The 18,993-nt window shown below is 31.8% G+C and overlaps 1 protein-coding gene and 1 long non-coding RNA gene across 4 annotated transcripts; one reads left to right on the top strand and one right to left on the bottom strand.

Annotated features, from left to right (window-relative positions):
- Positions 1–254: 254 nt before the first annotated feature.
- Positions 255–18,839, top strand: LOC123697564 (guanylate kinase). Of its 2 annotated transcripts, XM_045644109.1 has the most exons (6): positions 255–429; positions 527–794; positions 1,469–1,692; positions 2,568–2,675; positions 2,991–3,012; positions 18,411–18,839. In XM_045644109.1, exons 2-6 carry the CDS (start codon positions 538–540, stop codon positions 18,448–18,450), a joined length of 651 nt encoding a protein of 216 aa, XP_045500065.1. In that variant the 5' UTR covers positions 255–429; positions 527–537; the 3' UTR covers positions 18,451–18,839. The 2 variants fall into 2 exon arrangements, with proteins under 2 accessions (XP_045500065.1, XP_045500070.1); XM_045644114.1 differs by lacking the exon at positions 2,991–3,012.
- LOC123697578 lies at positions 12,203–15,831 on the bottom strand. Of its 2 annotated transcripts, none has more exons than XR_006752248.1 (2): positions 15,770–15,831; positions 12,203–13,979 (listed from the first exon to the last, which is right to left on the bottom strand). It is a non-coding gene; the product is annotated as an uncharacterized LOC123697578 (long non-coding RNA). The 2 variants fall into 2 exon arrangements; XR_006752249.1 differs by lacking the exon at positions 15,770–15,831 and adding an exon at positions 15,227–15,353.
- Positions 18,840–18,993: the final 154 nt, after the last annotated feature.

Below are 18,993 nucleotides of genomic sequence, written 5' to 3'. Positions count from 1 at the left end.
AAAAGAATTAATCAGTAGGTACTAAATTGAAACGTAATAAGATATGTGAGATGTTCTAGACCCCTAGAGTCTAGAGCCTAGACCTTGGCATCTTATATTACTTTACTCTTTGACCTTGGCCTAGACTCTCTAACTTTTTGTTATTAGAAATTTGAAATGTCAGACGTCAGTTGTCAAACAATGCGACATGCGTAATTTGACGACTGACGAGTGACGTTCCACCACAAGGCGACCACGACCAGACCATAGTCAAGTGCCGTGTTCTTTGTTGACGGTTCGGGTTCCTTGCTACATTTACACGAGAATATTGATTTTACGCCGAGTGTTTTCACGGTCTTAATGAATTTGAAGAGAACAACTATAACAGCAATTTATTTCAAATAAAACTTTGCAATCTTTCAAAAATTTTTATCACGAATTTTTTATTATGTGAGATCATAATAATTACTATAATGTTTTTATAATTCATAACCTAATTTGCGGCGTTTTTAATTTAATTAATACTTAAATGTTTTGTACTTTGTAGTTCTGAACAAAATGGTGCAGAAAGGACCTCGACCATTAGTTCTTTGCGGTCCTTCAGGATCCGGCAAGAGCACTTTATTGAAGCGATTGCTAAAAGAATTCCCAGACAAGTTTGGTTTTAGCGTGTCGCATACGACGAGAGGACCACGACCGGGTGAAAAAGATGGGGTTCATTATCACTTCACAACAAGAGATCACATGCTTGCTGCAGTAGAGAGGGGGGAATTTATAGAAACAGCTGTATTCAGTGGTAACATGTATGGGACAAGGTAATTTTTTTGCCATATATACTTATTTTAACCATGTGCTTCTTGTTTACAAGTATTGGCAGATTGCCAATAATCATGCTGGCTTATGAACAGCTCATTGTTTACTGCAGCAAACAAAGAAGTTTTATGGTACATACCAATATTCATAAAATAACAAATATCTGTTTACAGGATGAGTCAAGTTATTTTTGTTTTCATATTTTTTATTGTAGCATGTTCTATATTTATGTATTTCTGAATTAAAACATTTGGATAAACATTTATCAGTAATGATATATTCATGAAAATTTATCTCTATAGTTGAGAATACATATTTTGAATGTTTTTTAATAAATATACTTTAAATAACTATGTGTAAGTGAATACTGTAGTATTTATAAACAAAATGTATGACTAATTGTTCTACAAGATTAGTATAACAAAATTCTGAAACAATTTTCATACAAACATTTTGTATTTATAAAACAGTAGCTGCTCCGCGCGGTTTCACCCCCCCAGCTCCACTCCTGTAGGTCGTAGCGTGATGATATATAGCCTATAACCTTCCTCGATAAATAGGCTATCTAACACCGAAAGAATTTTTCAAATCGGACCAGTAGTTCCCGAGATTAGCACGTTCAAACAAACAGACTCTTCAGCTTTATAATATTAGTATTCATTATATTAATTTTCAGTAAAAAGGCTGTGGATGATGTTCGTCTATCTGGTAGAATCTGTGTGCTGGATATTGAAATAGAAGGGGTCAAACAAATCAAGCGTACTGACTTGGATCCTCTGCTTGTGTTTGTGATGCCACCATCTATAGAAGAGCTCGAGAGACGCCTGCGCAACCGTAACACTGAACAAGAGGAGGCTTTACAGAAGAGATTAGAAACTGCACGCCATGAGATCAAATACGGTACGGTTTGTGTACTATACTTGTATTTATTAATTGCTAGGTAATTCACAATCAATCCAGCTTGAAATAAAACAAAAAAAATGCTTACACCTAAGTATTGTAAATTATTTCTATTATTGAGAGAAATTCAATATTTGACCAGTAGTTTTAGAGCTGACTTAGTAAAACAAACAAATAAAAAATCTTTTAGTTTAGATTTTAAGTAAAACTTTTTTTTGGGTGTGTCCTTATACTGCAATTTTGTTATGTACAATTTTCCTAAAAGATTTTTAATTTGATCATCTGATCAACATTGTGAAAAAATATTATTTTAAATGGGAATATGTAACTTCATGATTACTTTTATATACCTGATACAATTATTGATACAATATTTTTGCTTGCTCTCAATAAAAAATTGCTCAATGCTTGCAATAAAAAATTTCTGAACGTTCAACTGAATAAAAATAGATCAATAATTTATCTAACAAAGTAGATAACAATATTTAAATTATCAACTCACACATACATATTATGTTAATAAGAAAAAACATTGTATTTTTACAATAGTTGAAACAAAAAAAGAGCTGATATAAAAATACTGAATGGGCAAAAGGTTACAGGGTCATGAGGGGTCATGCAAAACACAAAAGTAGGATAAAATATTATACAATCTTACATAAACACAAAATAATTAATATACTGTATATAAATAGTTATTTAATAATTTAAAAACAACAATACTATTCGTAAAAAAAAGTATAACTAAATCAGTTCAGCTGTTCTCAAGTTATGCGCTTTTAACATTTTTTTTTTATAACACCAACACATTTTGCAATTCATTCTTATATTATAGATTATTTATAAGATCTAAGAGAAATATATGAACATTACAGGTCAAGAGCCAGGCAATTTTCATATTGTGATTCTGAATGACAGCTTGGACAAGGCATATGCGGAGCTACGTGATTTCATAACAAAGAATTCGGAAAATGTCGAGGAAGGTAATTATATAATTGCTTTTAATTAATTTACATGCTGTTTGATACATGGTCTTTTTGACTTCCTTAAAAAGGATATAAATACTTCCTGATTTTAAAAAAAAAGTATAATAAAAGTTTTTATTAATTTAAAAGACAACTTATAATTTGTGAGCATTCTTTGTTTGCGTATGGAAAGGAAAAAGAACATGTATTTATGATTTGTGTTGTACATCAAAATTAATTATTTTATTTTTATCAAATTTTTTGGGTTTTTAAAATTTGTGGTAACATATTTGAATTTTGAAGATTTGAACTAACATCAACACTCAATTGCAGAAACAAATGCTACCCAGAACAAGTAAGCAGCCTGCTTGGTATCTCGTCCTTTATGATATTAAAAACTTAATATCGACAGACTAACTATCTTATGATCATGTCATATAATGTAATAATTAATTAGCTGGCATAATATATAATGATCTGAAATGTAGTTCTGTTTTAAACACACAAAATTATAACTTCAGAATAGATCCCCCAAGCATGGTATAATAATTATAGGCTAAAGTATATGAATTATAAATATATTTCTTATATTATATCCTTGGGATAGTTGGTCTAAGACTTTGTTTTATCAGTACTAATATTGAATGCAATTCCTCCTGTTTTTTTTCATACATTTATACAACACATACTATTAAAAGTTTTGTCGTTTAAAATAACAGTGGATATCTATTGAAGTTTTTAATGTATTTTTTATTAATGAGTTAAGTAGATTTTTAAACAAATACCTCTAATGAATTTTTTTGAAACCAAATTCTATTACTGCATGTGTGTTTTGTAAATGATGTTAAAATTTTCTGCATTATAATATGTATTATTACTGTTTATGAAGTGAAACTTCTTAAGGCGCGTTGAGAGTAAAAATTCAAGGTCGCATCATGGCAATACCGTCACGTGATAGACTAAGTCAACGATTTTGGTAGGTATCTATGAATCTTGCCAAAGAAGTTGCACTTCTGACAAATGTGCTCGGCACACACGCTCTTTTTTATTTTGAATTTGCATATTCTGACACTAATTGTGAAACTAATAATCGTCAATCTCAAATTTGTACTTATAAATAATTTTGTAAGAATTATGCCAAAGTTATATTGCCCCAATTTTACACTATACCTACCTACAGTATATTATGTTATTGATAATTCTGATTGAAATAGATCTTAGTCATTTAAAATGCATTTATTCAATCATCATAATATATAGTTATGACCGTCTATTTAAATTATAAAAATCTACTGCAAAACAAAAATCGAATAGTATATAATAATAATATATACTTAACTAGCGGTCCGCCCCGGCTTCGCCCGTGGTACATATTAACGTTTTCTCTACATAAGAACCATCCTCGTACTTCAAGGAATATAATAAAAAAAGAATTATCGAAATCGGTTCAGCCGTTCTCGAGTTATGGAATTACAACGAAAAGTGGCATTGATTTTTATATATTAGATTCTATAAACTTATTCCATCAACTGTGGCATCTTTACCATAATTTTGAAGGAAAAACGTCATAAATCGAAAACAATTTAGGATTGAGATATAAATCTTATAGATATAATATATTAATAGGTATATTAATCGATGAATAAAGCATTCCGGTTTAGTTGTTTATTTTATTCTTTGCATCTTTGCTTTTTAAATCCACTAAGATAACACCTGAAATATGATTTAGGTAAAGAAGCCAAAAATATGGCAACTTTACCTATACAGTATTAATTCTCAGTGATTACGACTGAAGGACTTGTATCCATGGTTATGAATAAATAATTATAAAAAAAAGTATTTCTCAGTAAAATGAGTTATATTGTTTTAAAGTCGTTAAGATTCCGTTCCGTTTTATATTCTGTACATACTTTTAGGAAAAAATTCAATAAAAAAGCATAATACAGGCAACACCAGCTGTTAGGTAAAGATGATACAAATACCAATTAATAAGTAACTTTTTATTTACACAAAATATTTCGTATGAAAAGTCTGTGAAAATGGGTAATTAACCAAATCTTTAAAATCTAAGAATCTTTTTTCAGATATTCATTTTCAATGTTCTTTACATGGGCACAGCGTTTATGCCATTCTCTGCAGTTGTTATTTCATTAAATGCTTCTGCGATTAACCGCGGCATTTCAGCATCTGACGTTCCAATGTTATGTTCAGCAACAGAACGTTTCATCGAACTCCAGAACATTTCTATGACATTCAAATCTCAATGATAGGACCGAGAAGCGTTCAATAAGAACTTTTCTGTTCGATTGCGTTATCTTGTATCGAAAACCAATTTTACGCAACACCTTTCTTACGGTTTCATGACTCGCGGTTAACACTACAGCGCACGCGCCCTTTTTTTTTACATGGTTGCTCGCGTGCTCTACCATAGTAGAAAACTGTATTTGAAATATTAAAAAAACGGGTGGTCCTAAAATGATAATACTCAGTAATATTAAACTTTTAATTATTGTAACAAATAATTATAGAAAAAAATAAAATTATAAAAGCATATAATTCAAATTAGGATCAAATTATGAGATCAAGAAAATAATCAACATTTTTGGCAAGTTGGAGATCAGCTCAAAAAAAAAGAACTTCTAATAAGCGATGATCGACTTATTGGCCATCATCCCGACATTCAATACAGACCACAACTTAGTGATCAGGAAAAATCCATCTGGCACATCGCTTACACCATTTTTTTTTCGACCGATTTCGAGCTCATCATTGAGATTACGCCGGCCCGAACGTGAGACTTCAATGTCGAGCAACAATCCAATAAATGCCTTCATTTCAACCAAATCAGTTCTATTTGCATCTTTTTCTCTCTGGTATCGGTTCTGTATTTTATCAATGTAAATATTCGTGCAATTAACTAGGATTTCGAAAATATTTTCATCAAAAAATAGTTCAGAACAAGATAACGGTGTTTCAGCGTTTCTTGCGGCACCTTTTGGCCCTGGAGGTCTGAATCGGATGTTTTGAGATCTTGCCCGGGTTGCTGAAGGACATGTTTTACTCCAGCGTGTTCCACATAAAAGTCATCACGTGTATTGTTTTGGACAAGTTCAGAAGGAGGCGTGTCATCTTCATGCATGCAGATGCATGATTTTCACTTACAGCTTCCTGCATCTGATTCCTATCTTCCTGTTCCATTGGTTGTACATATACTTCCCCATCGTCCGAGTCACTTTGGATCACTTCCTTGTCCTCTAATTCTTCGTTCAGCCATTGGGTCACGCGCGCTTCCAATAGGGGGTCCATTTTTTCGCTAAAGCAAAGAAATATTAATTATTAAATACATCATGACACACGAAATAGTAATGCAACTGTACATAGTTAAATTTGAAAATTTAAATCATTCAATGTCCATTGATAATAATTTAAAAAACCCAAAAAAGAAAGTTTTACTTACCTTCAGTTGTTGACGAGGAATAGCGTTCATTTCTCCCACGATATTTTTTTTTTAATCCGATAGATTCGTCGGGTTACTTTCGTATACTTTTCCTTTTAAATATCCCCATAGAAAAAAATCTAATGGGGTAAGATCTGGCGATCTGGGTGGCCATGAGATGTCTCCAAATCGGCTTATTAATTTTCCGGGGAATTCTTCGCGAAGGAGACTCATGGTGGTTCTTGCAGTATGCGGCGTGGCGCCATCTTGGTGAAACCACGTGAGCTGTTCGATGGATGTTCTCGCAGTTTATCCCTGGGTGCATCTTACGTTATTTAGTCGTAGAAAGCTATCTTTTTTTTAATTGCAGCTTATATACTCATAATTTTTTTTTAATGTCTCCACAAACCAACATGATTTGATTTTTTGGAAACATTTACTCTTTGATGCTTTTTATGTCTTTTTTGGATGAGGGACCATTGGTGCAATCAAAAAGCCGATCAAGGTCTTCTACAATTTGTGCAGTCTCTAAAACTTCTTGAGATTTCACGTCATCGCCGCGGAACTTCTCGGCCATGAGTTTTAAGATAGCAGCGACGGTGTTACTTAGCGCTTGAGCTGCCAGCTTGACCTTCATTTTAGATTTAAATGTAGGATTAACGTGAAGGGCTGTTAATTTTTGAAAATGTAGAGTGCTTGTATTTTTTTTCTGCCGCCTGTTGCAGATGAGACTACTGCCCTTTTTCCCCGTCATATTCTATTACTCCCCCACTATGAAAATTGTTTCGCAAATATTTAAAAAGATTAGGAATGTCAAACATTTTAAAAATTTTCTCATCATCTACCATGAAATAGTTGGACGTTGCTGGAATGCCACACCAATCCTTTAGTAAATTTAAACTGCCAATATTTGTGGGCCCTTGATTGATAATATCTTTGATAAGAACAGCGAGGCTTTGCGGTGAGATAGTCCCTTTCACGAAATAGTACGCTATTGGTTGCTTTAGTTTTTTATGGAGACCTTGAAGCATAAAAACTAAAGCATGATCAGCTGTTTCTGAAGATCTGTACTGATTTTCGCCTAGGTCTACAAACTCCACTACTTTATCCGTCCTGGGCCTTTAGACAAACGTACGTAACGCCATGGAATAGAAACTGCTAACGCTAATTATTGACATAAGCTCATGACATTTTGGTAATGGTTCGGTCACACTACCAACGACGAAGACGACCACGACCAAAATTCCAATCTTGCCGAAATTTGTTCAAAATCAATATTTAAATCTCTCGTCATTCTAGTACTCGGAAATAAAAAAATTTCGAGGTCAATTAATAAAAAAATAGGGTTTTTTTGCTATTTTCGCTGAGACGATAAGTTTATCATACAATCACCTGAACCAAAATTGTAGATCATCTAATTATCTATAAAAAATGTTAAATACATTTTTTTCTAGGAGCCACCGTTTCTATGAAAAACCTGTTTGTTTATTCATTGATCTCAAAAAAAAATGTTTCCAAATACCAACACGACAGGAAATTCTTAAATGTCATTTTAATTGTGTTTTGCACAATTTTATTTAATTGCGACTGGTTGAAAATTTTGTTCGTGGTCGTCATTGTCGTTGGTAGGGTGACCGAATCCTTAGGCAAAACATCGTACGCTTATGTCAATTTCTATCGATAGCGTATTCTATTCTCTTCTCTAGGCTCTCTGGAATTGAAGATTAGACGCTTCTTCAAAGCTATTTCATCGAAGAGCAAAGCGCACACCCTATGGTAGTTCCATTGCCACCACGCTTAGTAATTCCATTAAATGTTGTAAATGTCTAAAATACTCAAAAGAATTTTGCCCCCGATCCTCGTAATTATTGATAGTTACGTCGCATCACTAGTACCGTCAGATCTGGCAACTTTCCATTATTCAATAGAGATAGAAAGTTCTCAAAATTTTTAGACCAGAAAATAAATATTTCAGACCATTATTGCATGAAATATATACAGAATAAATATCAAAGATTACCTTCATATCAATGTTTTTATTTTTTCATTAAATCAATAATAAGAAGATCAGCAGTCTTAAATGAAAGTGGCAAAGACAAAATTGGCAATCTTGCCACATGCTACGGGTAGCATGTGGCAAGATTGCCAATTTGGAATTTGTTGTAAAAATGATAAAAGTTTCAATTAGTATCTATGAGACACTTTTTAATAATTTGGTATACAACACAAAGAATATGATATAATATGCAATATTATGGTTATGAAATAATCTACATTGACAATGGCAAAGTTGTCCATCCATTTCATAATATTTCATAGTAAGTCAGACAATGGCATCAGGGTTGGGACAATGGAGAAAAATAAAATTTCATTTTTACTAAGCAAGTAGTATATTTATAATATTTACTTAGGTAAGTACCTATAAGATAGAATATTTAATAAAGGTAATCAAAACGAATTATAAAATCAAACGAATCATAAAATAAAAATGAATCAAAAATTTAAACAAAGCATAAAATTGGTACTAGCAACTTAACGAGACATTTATTGTAAAAAAATTAAAACTTATAAAAATAAAACAGCCTATTTTCCAGGCTACCTCGTGCGGATAGGTACTTAGCTTAGCTTATTGCAATTATTAAAGAAACGAAATAAAATTGTTCTTGTTAATATCATAAATAATAAACCAGGCTCTATAATCCTTCAAGGTCAATTAAAAAGTAAATCAAATTTAAAAGTAATCCATATCACAATCATCAATGACATATTCGTGGTTTTCCTTCACCGAATGTAATTTCAGTTTTTTCTCAACACAAGAAGAGGGTACGACATCACGATCTCTTTTGCAAGTAATAAATTTTAAATTAGGTTTTTTAAGTTTTCAAAAAGAGAATCGAATAATATGTATCTTCTTCTTGAATATCCACCTTTTCTACAAAACCGACATAATATTTCCAGTTATTACGATTATAGTACCTAATTAAAACGCTTTCGTTTTCATAAATTCTATGTTGTTTCTTTCCTGACTCTTCTGAGATCACAGATTCATTGTTTTCATCATCGCAATTAATGTTTCTACTTTCTTTATGCTCCAAGTTCAAATCTTCTTTTACAACCTCCTTATTGAACTTTTCCGTATCATGTGTTTCCTTTTCCTGTGTAAATTTGTTTGTGTTGTTTCAATGTTTTTTTGTTTCAATGTTGTCGATATTTGAGATCATTCTTTCATTATCAGACTTTTTCGAGTATGTGATTTGTTTTGCAACTTTATTCATCGTGTTGTCAATATCGTAATCAGTCTTTCTACTTTCAGTCTCTTTTTCTCAGGTTCGTTCTGTCTTTCATGTAAATCAATCCCCTTGTTTTCTTACGTTTCTAAATCAACATAAAGTCCTACATTTTCTATATCAGGCATAGTTTCGTTAAAATAGTTATCAGCATCATACATCGAATTATTTTTTTAAATGTTTAGTAAAGCCATATCTTCATGTTCAGACATGATTGACTCTTCATCGGATGTGTCACGTAGTCAGTAATCATCGTCGTTTTCCACGTCACTGTCATATTCAAGTTTCTGTTTCTTTGTCGGCATTTGCTTTTTGTTTGGAAGTTTCTGTTTAGTTACTTTTTGAGTCCCAGAAGTGGGGATGGCTCGGGATTATCCCACGGATTTATGTTTTCAGCGTCTTTCTTCTTCAGAGTAAGATAAGATTTTATATCAATTTTTTTAAATCAAGTGATGTACACTCATCACTTGATTTAAAAAAAATTGTTTAATATCAAGATAAGCTTGGTTTAGTGGAGAGATTCGTATGTCTGATAAAATTGTAACTCGCTTTCCTGAAGTCTTTGGTTGGTCCGATTTTTGTTTATTTGACTTTATAGTCAATGTCTTTGGTTGATCTGTTTTTGGTTCGGTTGACTTTATAGTCACTGTCTTTGGTTGAGATCTTTTTTTGGTTCAGTTGACTTTTGAGTCGATTTCTTTGGTTTCGTAAGGAGTTCTTCTGCGTCTTTTGACGAAATCGAGCTTCCAGGTTCCACTTTTAATTTTTTATTCGGCACTGTTCTTTTAATGGGGTTAGGAGCTTTGGTTTTTTTCAGGTAATCTAGCAGCGCTGTGTCTATTTTATATTTTATTTCCTCTTCGTAGTCAGGTAACTTTTTAAGAACTTTTTGCGGATTGAATGGTTCAATACCCGTAGCTCTAAAACCCGCTTTTATATTTTCCTTATTTGAAATTTGAATTCCATCTAGTAGTTCTTTTAATAATATTGGGAAGTGATTTTTATTTATTTGCGCTTGAGAAGGGTTTTCTATTTTGTATTGAGTAATTATCTTTCGCCAGACTTTTTTTAGTGGGCCGAAGAAGGCTACGTCCAAAGGTTGAGTTATGTGTGTAGAGTTTGGTGGTAAAAAGGCAAACTGTATGTTATGCTGAAAATAGAACGTCGCGACGATTTTTGTTTAAATATTCGAAGATCAGTATACGTAAGTCTAACCGCAACAGTGGTGATCCAAAATCTGCAGCAGCTATCAACACATCTACGATGCCTTTTTCTTCGGTTTCACTTAGGCGCAACTGGCCACCGGGCAGTTTCATATGGAGTCCTTTAACTTTGTTTTCTATAGTTCGTCGAGGAATGTGAAATCTTTTTTCGGCCTCCAATGATATATTCTTTTTTTCTAACAAGATCAACGGCTAAGTGCAGCATTTCCGGGGTATAATTTTTGTAGTGCCTCGATCCCAATTTTCGTCGACTACGGCGACCCATTTTCTGAAAAGCGAAACAAACAATTTTTTTTCTTCAAAATGCTGAAGACCTGATAACCGAGAAATGTTGAAAACCAACATTACACTCCTAGGTCATTTACAAAAACAAAACTGGGTACACTAACTTTACCATTATTATTACCTAACAAACTGCTAGACATAGGTCTCCACGATGCGCCTAATTTTGAATTGTTTTAAGAGGTTTAGTATACATAAAAAATATTTTTAATACCTCCATTATAAATTCATATGTAACATTCTTCATGCTTTCTATGGACTATTTAAATTTACTCACTAACCAATAAAACATGGCTTTAAAAAAAGTAGGTACCTACTTCTCATTATAATTTTAGTTTTTGAAAAGTGACAACCCTTAGTCTATACAAAATATGGCAAAGTTGCCCACCTTTATTCGCCAACATGGTCTGCCATCAAAATTTTGAGACGTAATTCGAAAAATACAGTATTTCTACTTAAATAAATCCATTCTTTAACATAGGACTAACAAAATATTGAAATTTACTTACCGTGGAACCTGAATTAAGCGTCCAAAATTATTAAAGTTTCGGGGCACAAAATTTGTAGGTTACGCTAGTGTCAGTTTTCGAACTAAAATGAGACCGATGCGGAAGCTCCGGTGTTGCCATATTTGGTGTTGCCAAATATTTACCACATTTTACCCTAAACATAGTCACACCGTCAAAAAAAATGTGTTGTCTTCGGTATTAAGGGTTAAATGTTGGTACTCTATGGGTGGCAAAGCTACTAACCCTTGGCAAAGTTGCCAGATCTGACGGTACACAATATAATGAAAATTTAAATAGGTACCAGATTACATTCGTTTTTCGCTTAGAATACTCCATTATATTCACATATATGACTAGAAATATCTAATACAATGCTTACCGGGCCTCATCCCTAGGGAATTTAGCCATGAACATCCCTTTTTCGCAACCACTGCGACTGGCTCGATCACCACAGATTTCGCAAGTTATAAACCGTTTTTTCGGTGGCATTTTTATAAAACGCCCTGAGTATTCAATTGACTGAAATTAATGGATCAAATTATAAAATTGAAGACATTATTTAAAAAACCACCTTTTGTCAAATTAGCTTTGCAGTAGAAACAAAAAACTTTTTCACATCTCCTTATTTAACTATTTATATTTTACTTGCTATTTATTATGATTTACACTATATTAGCTATCATTTTGGATATTTTGAACATTTTTAAATATTTGAATTCCTATATAAATCTTGAGCTAAACTTGAGAAGGAAGTGACAAAGGTTACTTTTGATGGGAAACTGGAGGTTAAAATCACTGAAAAACTGAAAATATTTCAAAATAAAAGACAAGTCAATTTATATTTCAGTTTGTTGAATAAGTAAAAGTTTTTCTTTTGTCTGTATTGAGTGGTTGGTCCGTCTGACCATATATGAAGCACTCTTGCTGACGGGCATAGGTTCTATGCAAGGTCAATTGCTGGCTTCAAATGAGCCCATATTGCTCCTGGATCATGAAAGTTCGATGGAGATATTGTGCAAAACGATTGTGGCTCATGTGCTTTTGTGTAAATAACTCCTGTCTGTAACGTGAATTGATTTTTGCTGGCTCCAAAATGTGCGGATTGTATCTCCTCTGACATCTTACAAGCATAGTTTTCTGAAAAGTCGCAAATCAACACTATTTCGTCTTCTTTTATTGTTTCCCTACACATTTTGAAAGCTGATTCTTGGATACCCACATTAAAATAGTGTTTTTTAAAAGCATGTAGTTCATTAACGAATTCTTCAACCAGCATTTCTACAGATCCAGTGATCAGATCTTTCGTGTATTTTTTTGATCACAAAATGATCACATCTGTTGGGTACTTTTTGAGGATCCTGGTTGGTGCTTACTGTATTCATGACTTTTCAAGACCCATTTGTACCAGGATGTTTCTTTTTGATTGTTAATGCTAGTGTCCATTGTGGGTGTTTTTTCTTTACAAGATGTACATTCCGAATACATGCAAATTTTAGAGTTTTTGTCGCAAGTAATTTCATCAATCAGCTCAGAATAGCTGGTGGTTTTGATTACCCCTAAAATTTTTAGTTTTTCTGCTTTCATTTTTAAATTTGTGTGCTTTTTACAAAGACAGGTGTCTCTGTCATTTGCGTTTGGGGTTCTTACATAAAATGGCTTGTATCGCCCGAATGTTGTCCGGGATGCCTTACCTTATTTAGTTTCGTAAAGATTGTCCAGAGTGTCATTCAAGAAACGTTTTTGTACTTTCACTTTTTTTAAAATTTTCGTTTCCTTTTTTCCTGCCGTGGAACGGCTTACATCATCACGCAAGAAGAAATTCTGAATGTCCTGATGTTTTACCTCTGAAGGCTGTTTCTGAGATTGCTTTATTCTGACCCTACCCTTGAGACCTAATTTCTGTGTCAGATTTGTTTTCATCTGATATTTTTGAGTTATATCATTGTTCACAATCCTTTTAAATTTTCTTTTAGTGTCGTTTGTTTCGGCTTTGCCATATTCGGATTTCAGTGATTCTGACAAAACGTTCAATTCAAAAACCTTCCTTTTAATTATATTCCTATCGTCATCCGAGACAGTCTCACTTAAAGAATCAATGAAAGAATTTGTTTTGCTGTTTGGAGTTATTGCCATATTTTGAGATCTTGTGTGTCTTCTGAAATACACACAACAGAATTTTCACTATTTATCTGGTCTTTTAACTGATGAAGATTTTTCTTGGTCCGATATAATTTTTTTTTGAGACAGTTTATCTTTCTGTTGAGCTGCTCTATTTTTGATTCTAATAGTTTGTTATTCTTTTTCAGCTTGACATTTTCTGCGGCTGCTCGTTTTTCTCTTATTTGTTTCAGCTTTTCCTCTTTCTCTTTTTGTGTCTTTTCATCTTTTCTAAGCTTCTTCTTATTCGCATCGCGCCATTTTAATCTTTGAATGAGTTTCTCTTCCTCAGATAAGTCTGATATTTTGATGTTGCGTTGTTTCACTTTTTCTAAATGTGCTTTTCTCTTTTCTTCAAACTTCAAGGGGTTTTCTAGTTTTAAGCGTTCCATATACCGTTTTTATCTCTCCGCTCCTGATAATGGCATCTAAAATACAGAAAGTAGCTTCTAGTCATATAGTTAAACAAGTAATATTAAAAAACTGACTTCAAAATAAAAATAACTGTAAATGCCTTAAGGAGAATTGGAAGCAAATGTATACAATTTTTTTGTCGCTGACAGCTTTTGATGTGATGGGGTTCATCATATTTTCTTATTATCATATAACAGTTAGTTCAGGATACATCGCCCATTTTTGCAAGTGACTACTATCAAGCTAATTTTCCGTTTGTAGCTTTATTTTGATGAGACGCCCAATAATTTCGTGTACGAAAGTCTCGATTGTGGTAGCTAACAGAGATAACAAGGATAAAAATTTTTGATTTGATGGTTCTCAAATATTTATTACTAACTGAATATTTTCTTTTTGTTCAATCTCAAGATAATTACCTAAATTATTCGAAAAAATATTTGTCCTACAAAATCTATGGTTTGTTCAAAGAGTCCCCCTTTCCAAAGTGTATCGATAACGAGGTCATCATAAATGATGACCAACACTAACAAGCTGATTTTTTTGTTTTCACTTAATTAATGTTTATATAATTCAACAGACATATTGTCCTACAAATTGCGTAATAAATATTTGAGAACCATCAAATCAAAAAATTTTATCCTTGTTATCTCTGTTAGCTACCACTAACCACAATCGAGAGTTTCGTAAACGAAATTATTCGGTGTCTCATCAAAATAAAGCTACAAACGGAAAATCAGCTAGATAGTAGTCACTTGCAAAAATGGGCGATGTATCCTGAACTAAGTTTAAATTTTCATCTTCCCGGAAAACGAATTTTATCACTGTTCAACTTTATTTAACAGTTTTTTTTTTCACTTTGAAAATTATTTCCGTTAGATGGCGCTGACCAAGAGATAATTTAAAAAGCTTCATTAAAGTACTGAACAAAGTTGTACAGTAATGAAATTAATTTTTCTCGGGAAGATAATTAGAATTATTGTAATGAGAATGTGAAAATGGGTTGAACTTTATTACTTCAAAAGTTTTAGTGACCCAAATTTGTAATGGAAATAATATGGCCCAATTCACCTTAGTAATAAATGGTTAATTATGTAAGTCTCAGACGAAATAAAATATTTTTTTTTACTTAGTTAGATCCAAGTACCTAGTATAACCTAAGTAGGTAAGTCAACATTTCTTTGTGGTCAGTGCAAACAATAACAATAGGATGAAAGAAGCTACAAGAAAGTGAATAAAATATCACAAAAAACTATGTACTTACACTTATTTATTATTCTTCCTTTTTGAGTTATTGTATTTCTAGAATGTTTTTTTTTTCAATTTCCTTATTATTACGTAGTTTTTTGGTTTAATAGTTCATATCTGAAACTTTTGAACCGATTTTAATGCACTGTTCCCTAACTAAATCCATAAAAAAAATTGTTTCAATTTAGTTTCAAGTTTCTGAAAAATATTTGCACAAACACACATATACATACACATAAATATACTCATTCATATGAAAGTTGGCACACGTGTTTAGAATTTAATATAAACTATTGTTATATAAATATAGCAAAATGCCTACATTATTCCATACTCTTCTTGAATTGATAACTTCCACACCAGTGAAAATGCAGCCTTAGAGCTTTACCATTTACTGACGTCACTAAAGTCATGAAATGGTCGTCAGTAAATTTGTGTAACATAACCTAAAAATTGTAAAAATGTCTCGCGTATTAAGTTTATTCATTTTCACAGTTTACTGCCTTAAAATGTCTAGTTTCTTAGAGCTAAACACTGATAATCAGTTTTTTATACTCACATTTAGTCCTTCAAACTGCGTTACGAAATGGTATTATATTTTTTACTCCGCACAGTCTTGGAACTTGGAACAACATTTGTAACAAGAAAACAAAATGACAGCCAACTTCTAGGTTGTCTATGAAATGGATCGGTGTTGCCATCTGATATTTACAAAATCTGCCATTGATCTACTAATTGCTGCTAGGAGAAACTGCCTCAGTAATAAATGTCAGTAAATGGTGTACACTTTTAATGACAAAATGTTTTTAATCATTTTTATTACTATAATTTAATTGTAATTATAATGCTATTCACTGAAACATACTGTATACTCTAATTATTTATGTGCCCTCTTTACAATGTGAATATAAATACGAGAATCAATCCAAAATTGCTGTTTTATAAATTTTGTGTACAGAAGGACACTAAAAATATATATGGAATGGATTGGGTAATGACAAAATAAAATGATGATTTCTCTTATTATTTGTTAGGAACAAATGCTATTGATTATTAATTATATAAACAATAACAAAAAGTAAGCTATATGAAATTGAAAAATATCAAAAGTGAAAAAAAAAACAGGTTTATGGCGGGTTTGTTCCTTACGGACAGCATAATAAGAGACAAGCTACAACTTTTTTGAATATGACTCAATTAACATTAAAATATTTGCTTTTTTGCATTAAAATATATTTATGTTCTAAATAATATATGGACATGGATATGTAACACGGATCCTATTCCTGATTTAATGAGTGAGAAAAAACCATTGGTGATTAATTGAGTATGTATTCTATTTCAATTGTAGTAGCTAAGGATATTGTGCCCAATGTCACCATCACATCTACCTATTGAAGTCGGGTATTCTGTAGATTCAGGTTACATTAATTCTCATTTTTATTAGAAATTAAGTAAAATATATAATAGAATGATAAAATATAAGTACCTAAGTATGTCATTTTCGGAAAATATATCGTAATGATATAGCCCCGCCTAGTGTTTTAAAACCAAATTAAATCTAACATTCACAGTATTGAATCTGGTTTATCCCTGCCACAAAAATATCGGACGAATGAAGTTTGGTATAATGTATTTATCCATAATCCATCAAATGTCCCAATTCCACTAGTGTCACAATAAGTACAATGTAATATTATAAAACATATTACCCATACTAAGTATTAACAGCTTGATGGATTTTTATTAAAAACTTAAAAGTTTTCGTATGTATTATAGTTAACTAACTTTTATCTGTAAATAATAAAATGAACATACAAATAAATTAACCATGCATGAAGATATTATGATGATAATGCAGTAACTGCAAAATTAAAATTATAATCGTCCTTGAAATAAGTCAGTGTAAAACACTAAAAAGAATCATATTATGAGTTATGAGTTATGACTTACAATCAAGTATATTCGGTGTAACCATGCATGTATATTGTCTTTTAGGGCTTTTTGATGTAAAAAAATAATTTAAGCTAGAGATCCTAGTACAGATAAAAATATTATGCGATTCATAAATCCCTTCTAGTTTGTATTAGGATTGTAGAATTTTGCTCTTAGTATGTACTAGAAGAATGTTACTACTTACTTATAGTATTTATTATTGTTATGTGTAAGCTTTTGGATGTTATATAGATGTATTAATTATACCTATTGTCAACTAAAGGAAATATAAATTTATAAAGAATAGAAAAAATTCGATCACGAGGCGGGACTCGAACCCGCATCCTTCGCGCCATTCCGGGGCGGATGCCTAACCAACTCAGCCACTCGTGACCCGCCTGAGTAATCGAATTTATTCTATTCTTTCAGTTTTATGTGTCTTAAGGGACACACCGCGCGCCATCTATTGAGATGATTTAACAACCATCTCAACTAATATGAAGCACTTTTCAGTGAATACAATATTGTAACGATGGAACACAACCTTTTCTTGAATTTATATTTTTTGGTTTTTATGGCATTCAAATGCTTTATAAATATAAATTTATAAAGAATAGAAAAAATTCGATCACGAGGCGGGACTCGAACCCGCATCCTTCGCGCCATTCCGGGGCGGATGCCTAACCAACTCAGCCACTCGTGACCCGCCTGAGTAATCGAATTTATTCTATTCTTTCAGTTTTATGTGTCTTAAGGGACACACCGCGCGCCATCTATTGAGATGATTTAACAACCATGTTTTTTTTCTATTCTTTATAAATTTATATTTATAAAGCATTTGAATGCCATAAAAACCAAAAAATATAAATTCAACTAAAGGAAACTTTAAAATCTTTGTCATTAGTGATGATAAAAGTATTTATTTACTGAAATTTATTGGGAGTTTCAAATAAAACTATGTTGTTTGAATTTGGATTATAACGTTTTAAGCTGTGCCAAATAAGATTATCTAAAAATGTAACAAGCAAATACCTATGCAATACAATAATATTATGTATGATATTATGTCTATGTTTTTTTTTTTTTTTGTTTTTTAAACTAACTAATTTTAAGCTACAATTTAATTACTAACACAGGTATTTGAAATAGTACCTAGTACCTACATTTTGTGCAATATTTATCATTCCACATATTAAATGTTAAATAATAAGTACATAATAAACTTTGATATACAGGTGATAATAATTATGATGTTATGTTTACAGTGTACTACAGATATATCATCGATTAATGAATTTTCAGTAAGTCTAGTAAGAAGAGAGGTACATTGCCAACATAAAAGGATGGAACAATATATGTATTACAATATTTAATCTAACCTATATATATAAAGAGTTGATTAAGAATGTTTGTATTTATCTTTTAGTCATTCCAAGAGACAAAATGTCCTAAAAAGCTTTGGTTATTCAAATTTGGCTTATAGAAACTGAATATTATTATAAAGAAGCTTAATAATGTAGTAATAGCCAATTATAAGTAGAAGATTAATTGATATCTATGAAATTAAAACTTGCCACTATTTTCTATTCGAACTTTGGTTTTGAAAAAGATTGTTCTTAATACTATAACATTAGTATGTACTTTTAATGTTACCAGTTCTGTTATTTTACAAAAATAAATATTTTAATGCAACAGTTTGTTTTTCATTTTTATTCTAAACCACACAATGTTATGTAGCCAAGCTGTATTATGGAGCTTTTACTAATTGTAATATTGCGACATCTATAATTTCATGAACATAATCCATCTTATTGAAGAAATTAAATAGACCCAGAATATATTCATGGC

The sequence above is a fragment of the Colias croceus genome, chromosome 1 (genome assembly GCF_905220415.1).
Source record: "Colias croceus chromosome 1, ilColCroc2.1".
In the NCBI taxonomy this organism is placed as follows: domain Eukaryota; kingdom Metazoa; phylum Arthropoda; class Insecta; order Lepidoptera; family Pieridae; genus Colias; species Colias croceus.
This window is presented reverse-complemented; position numbering and strand designations above follow the sequence as displayed.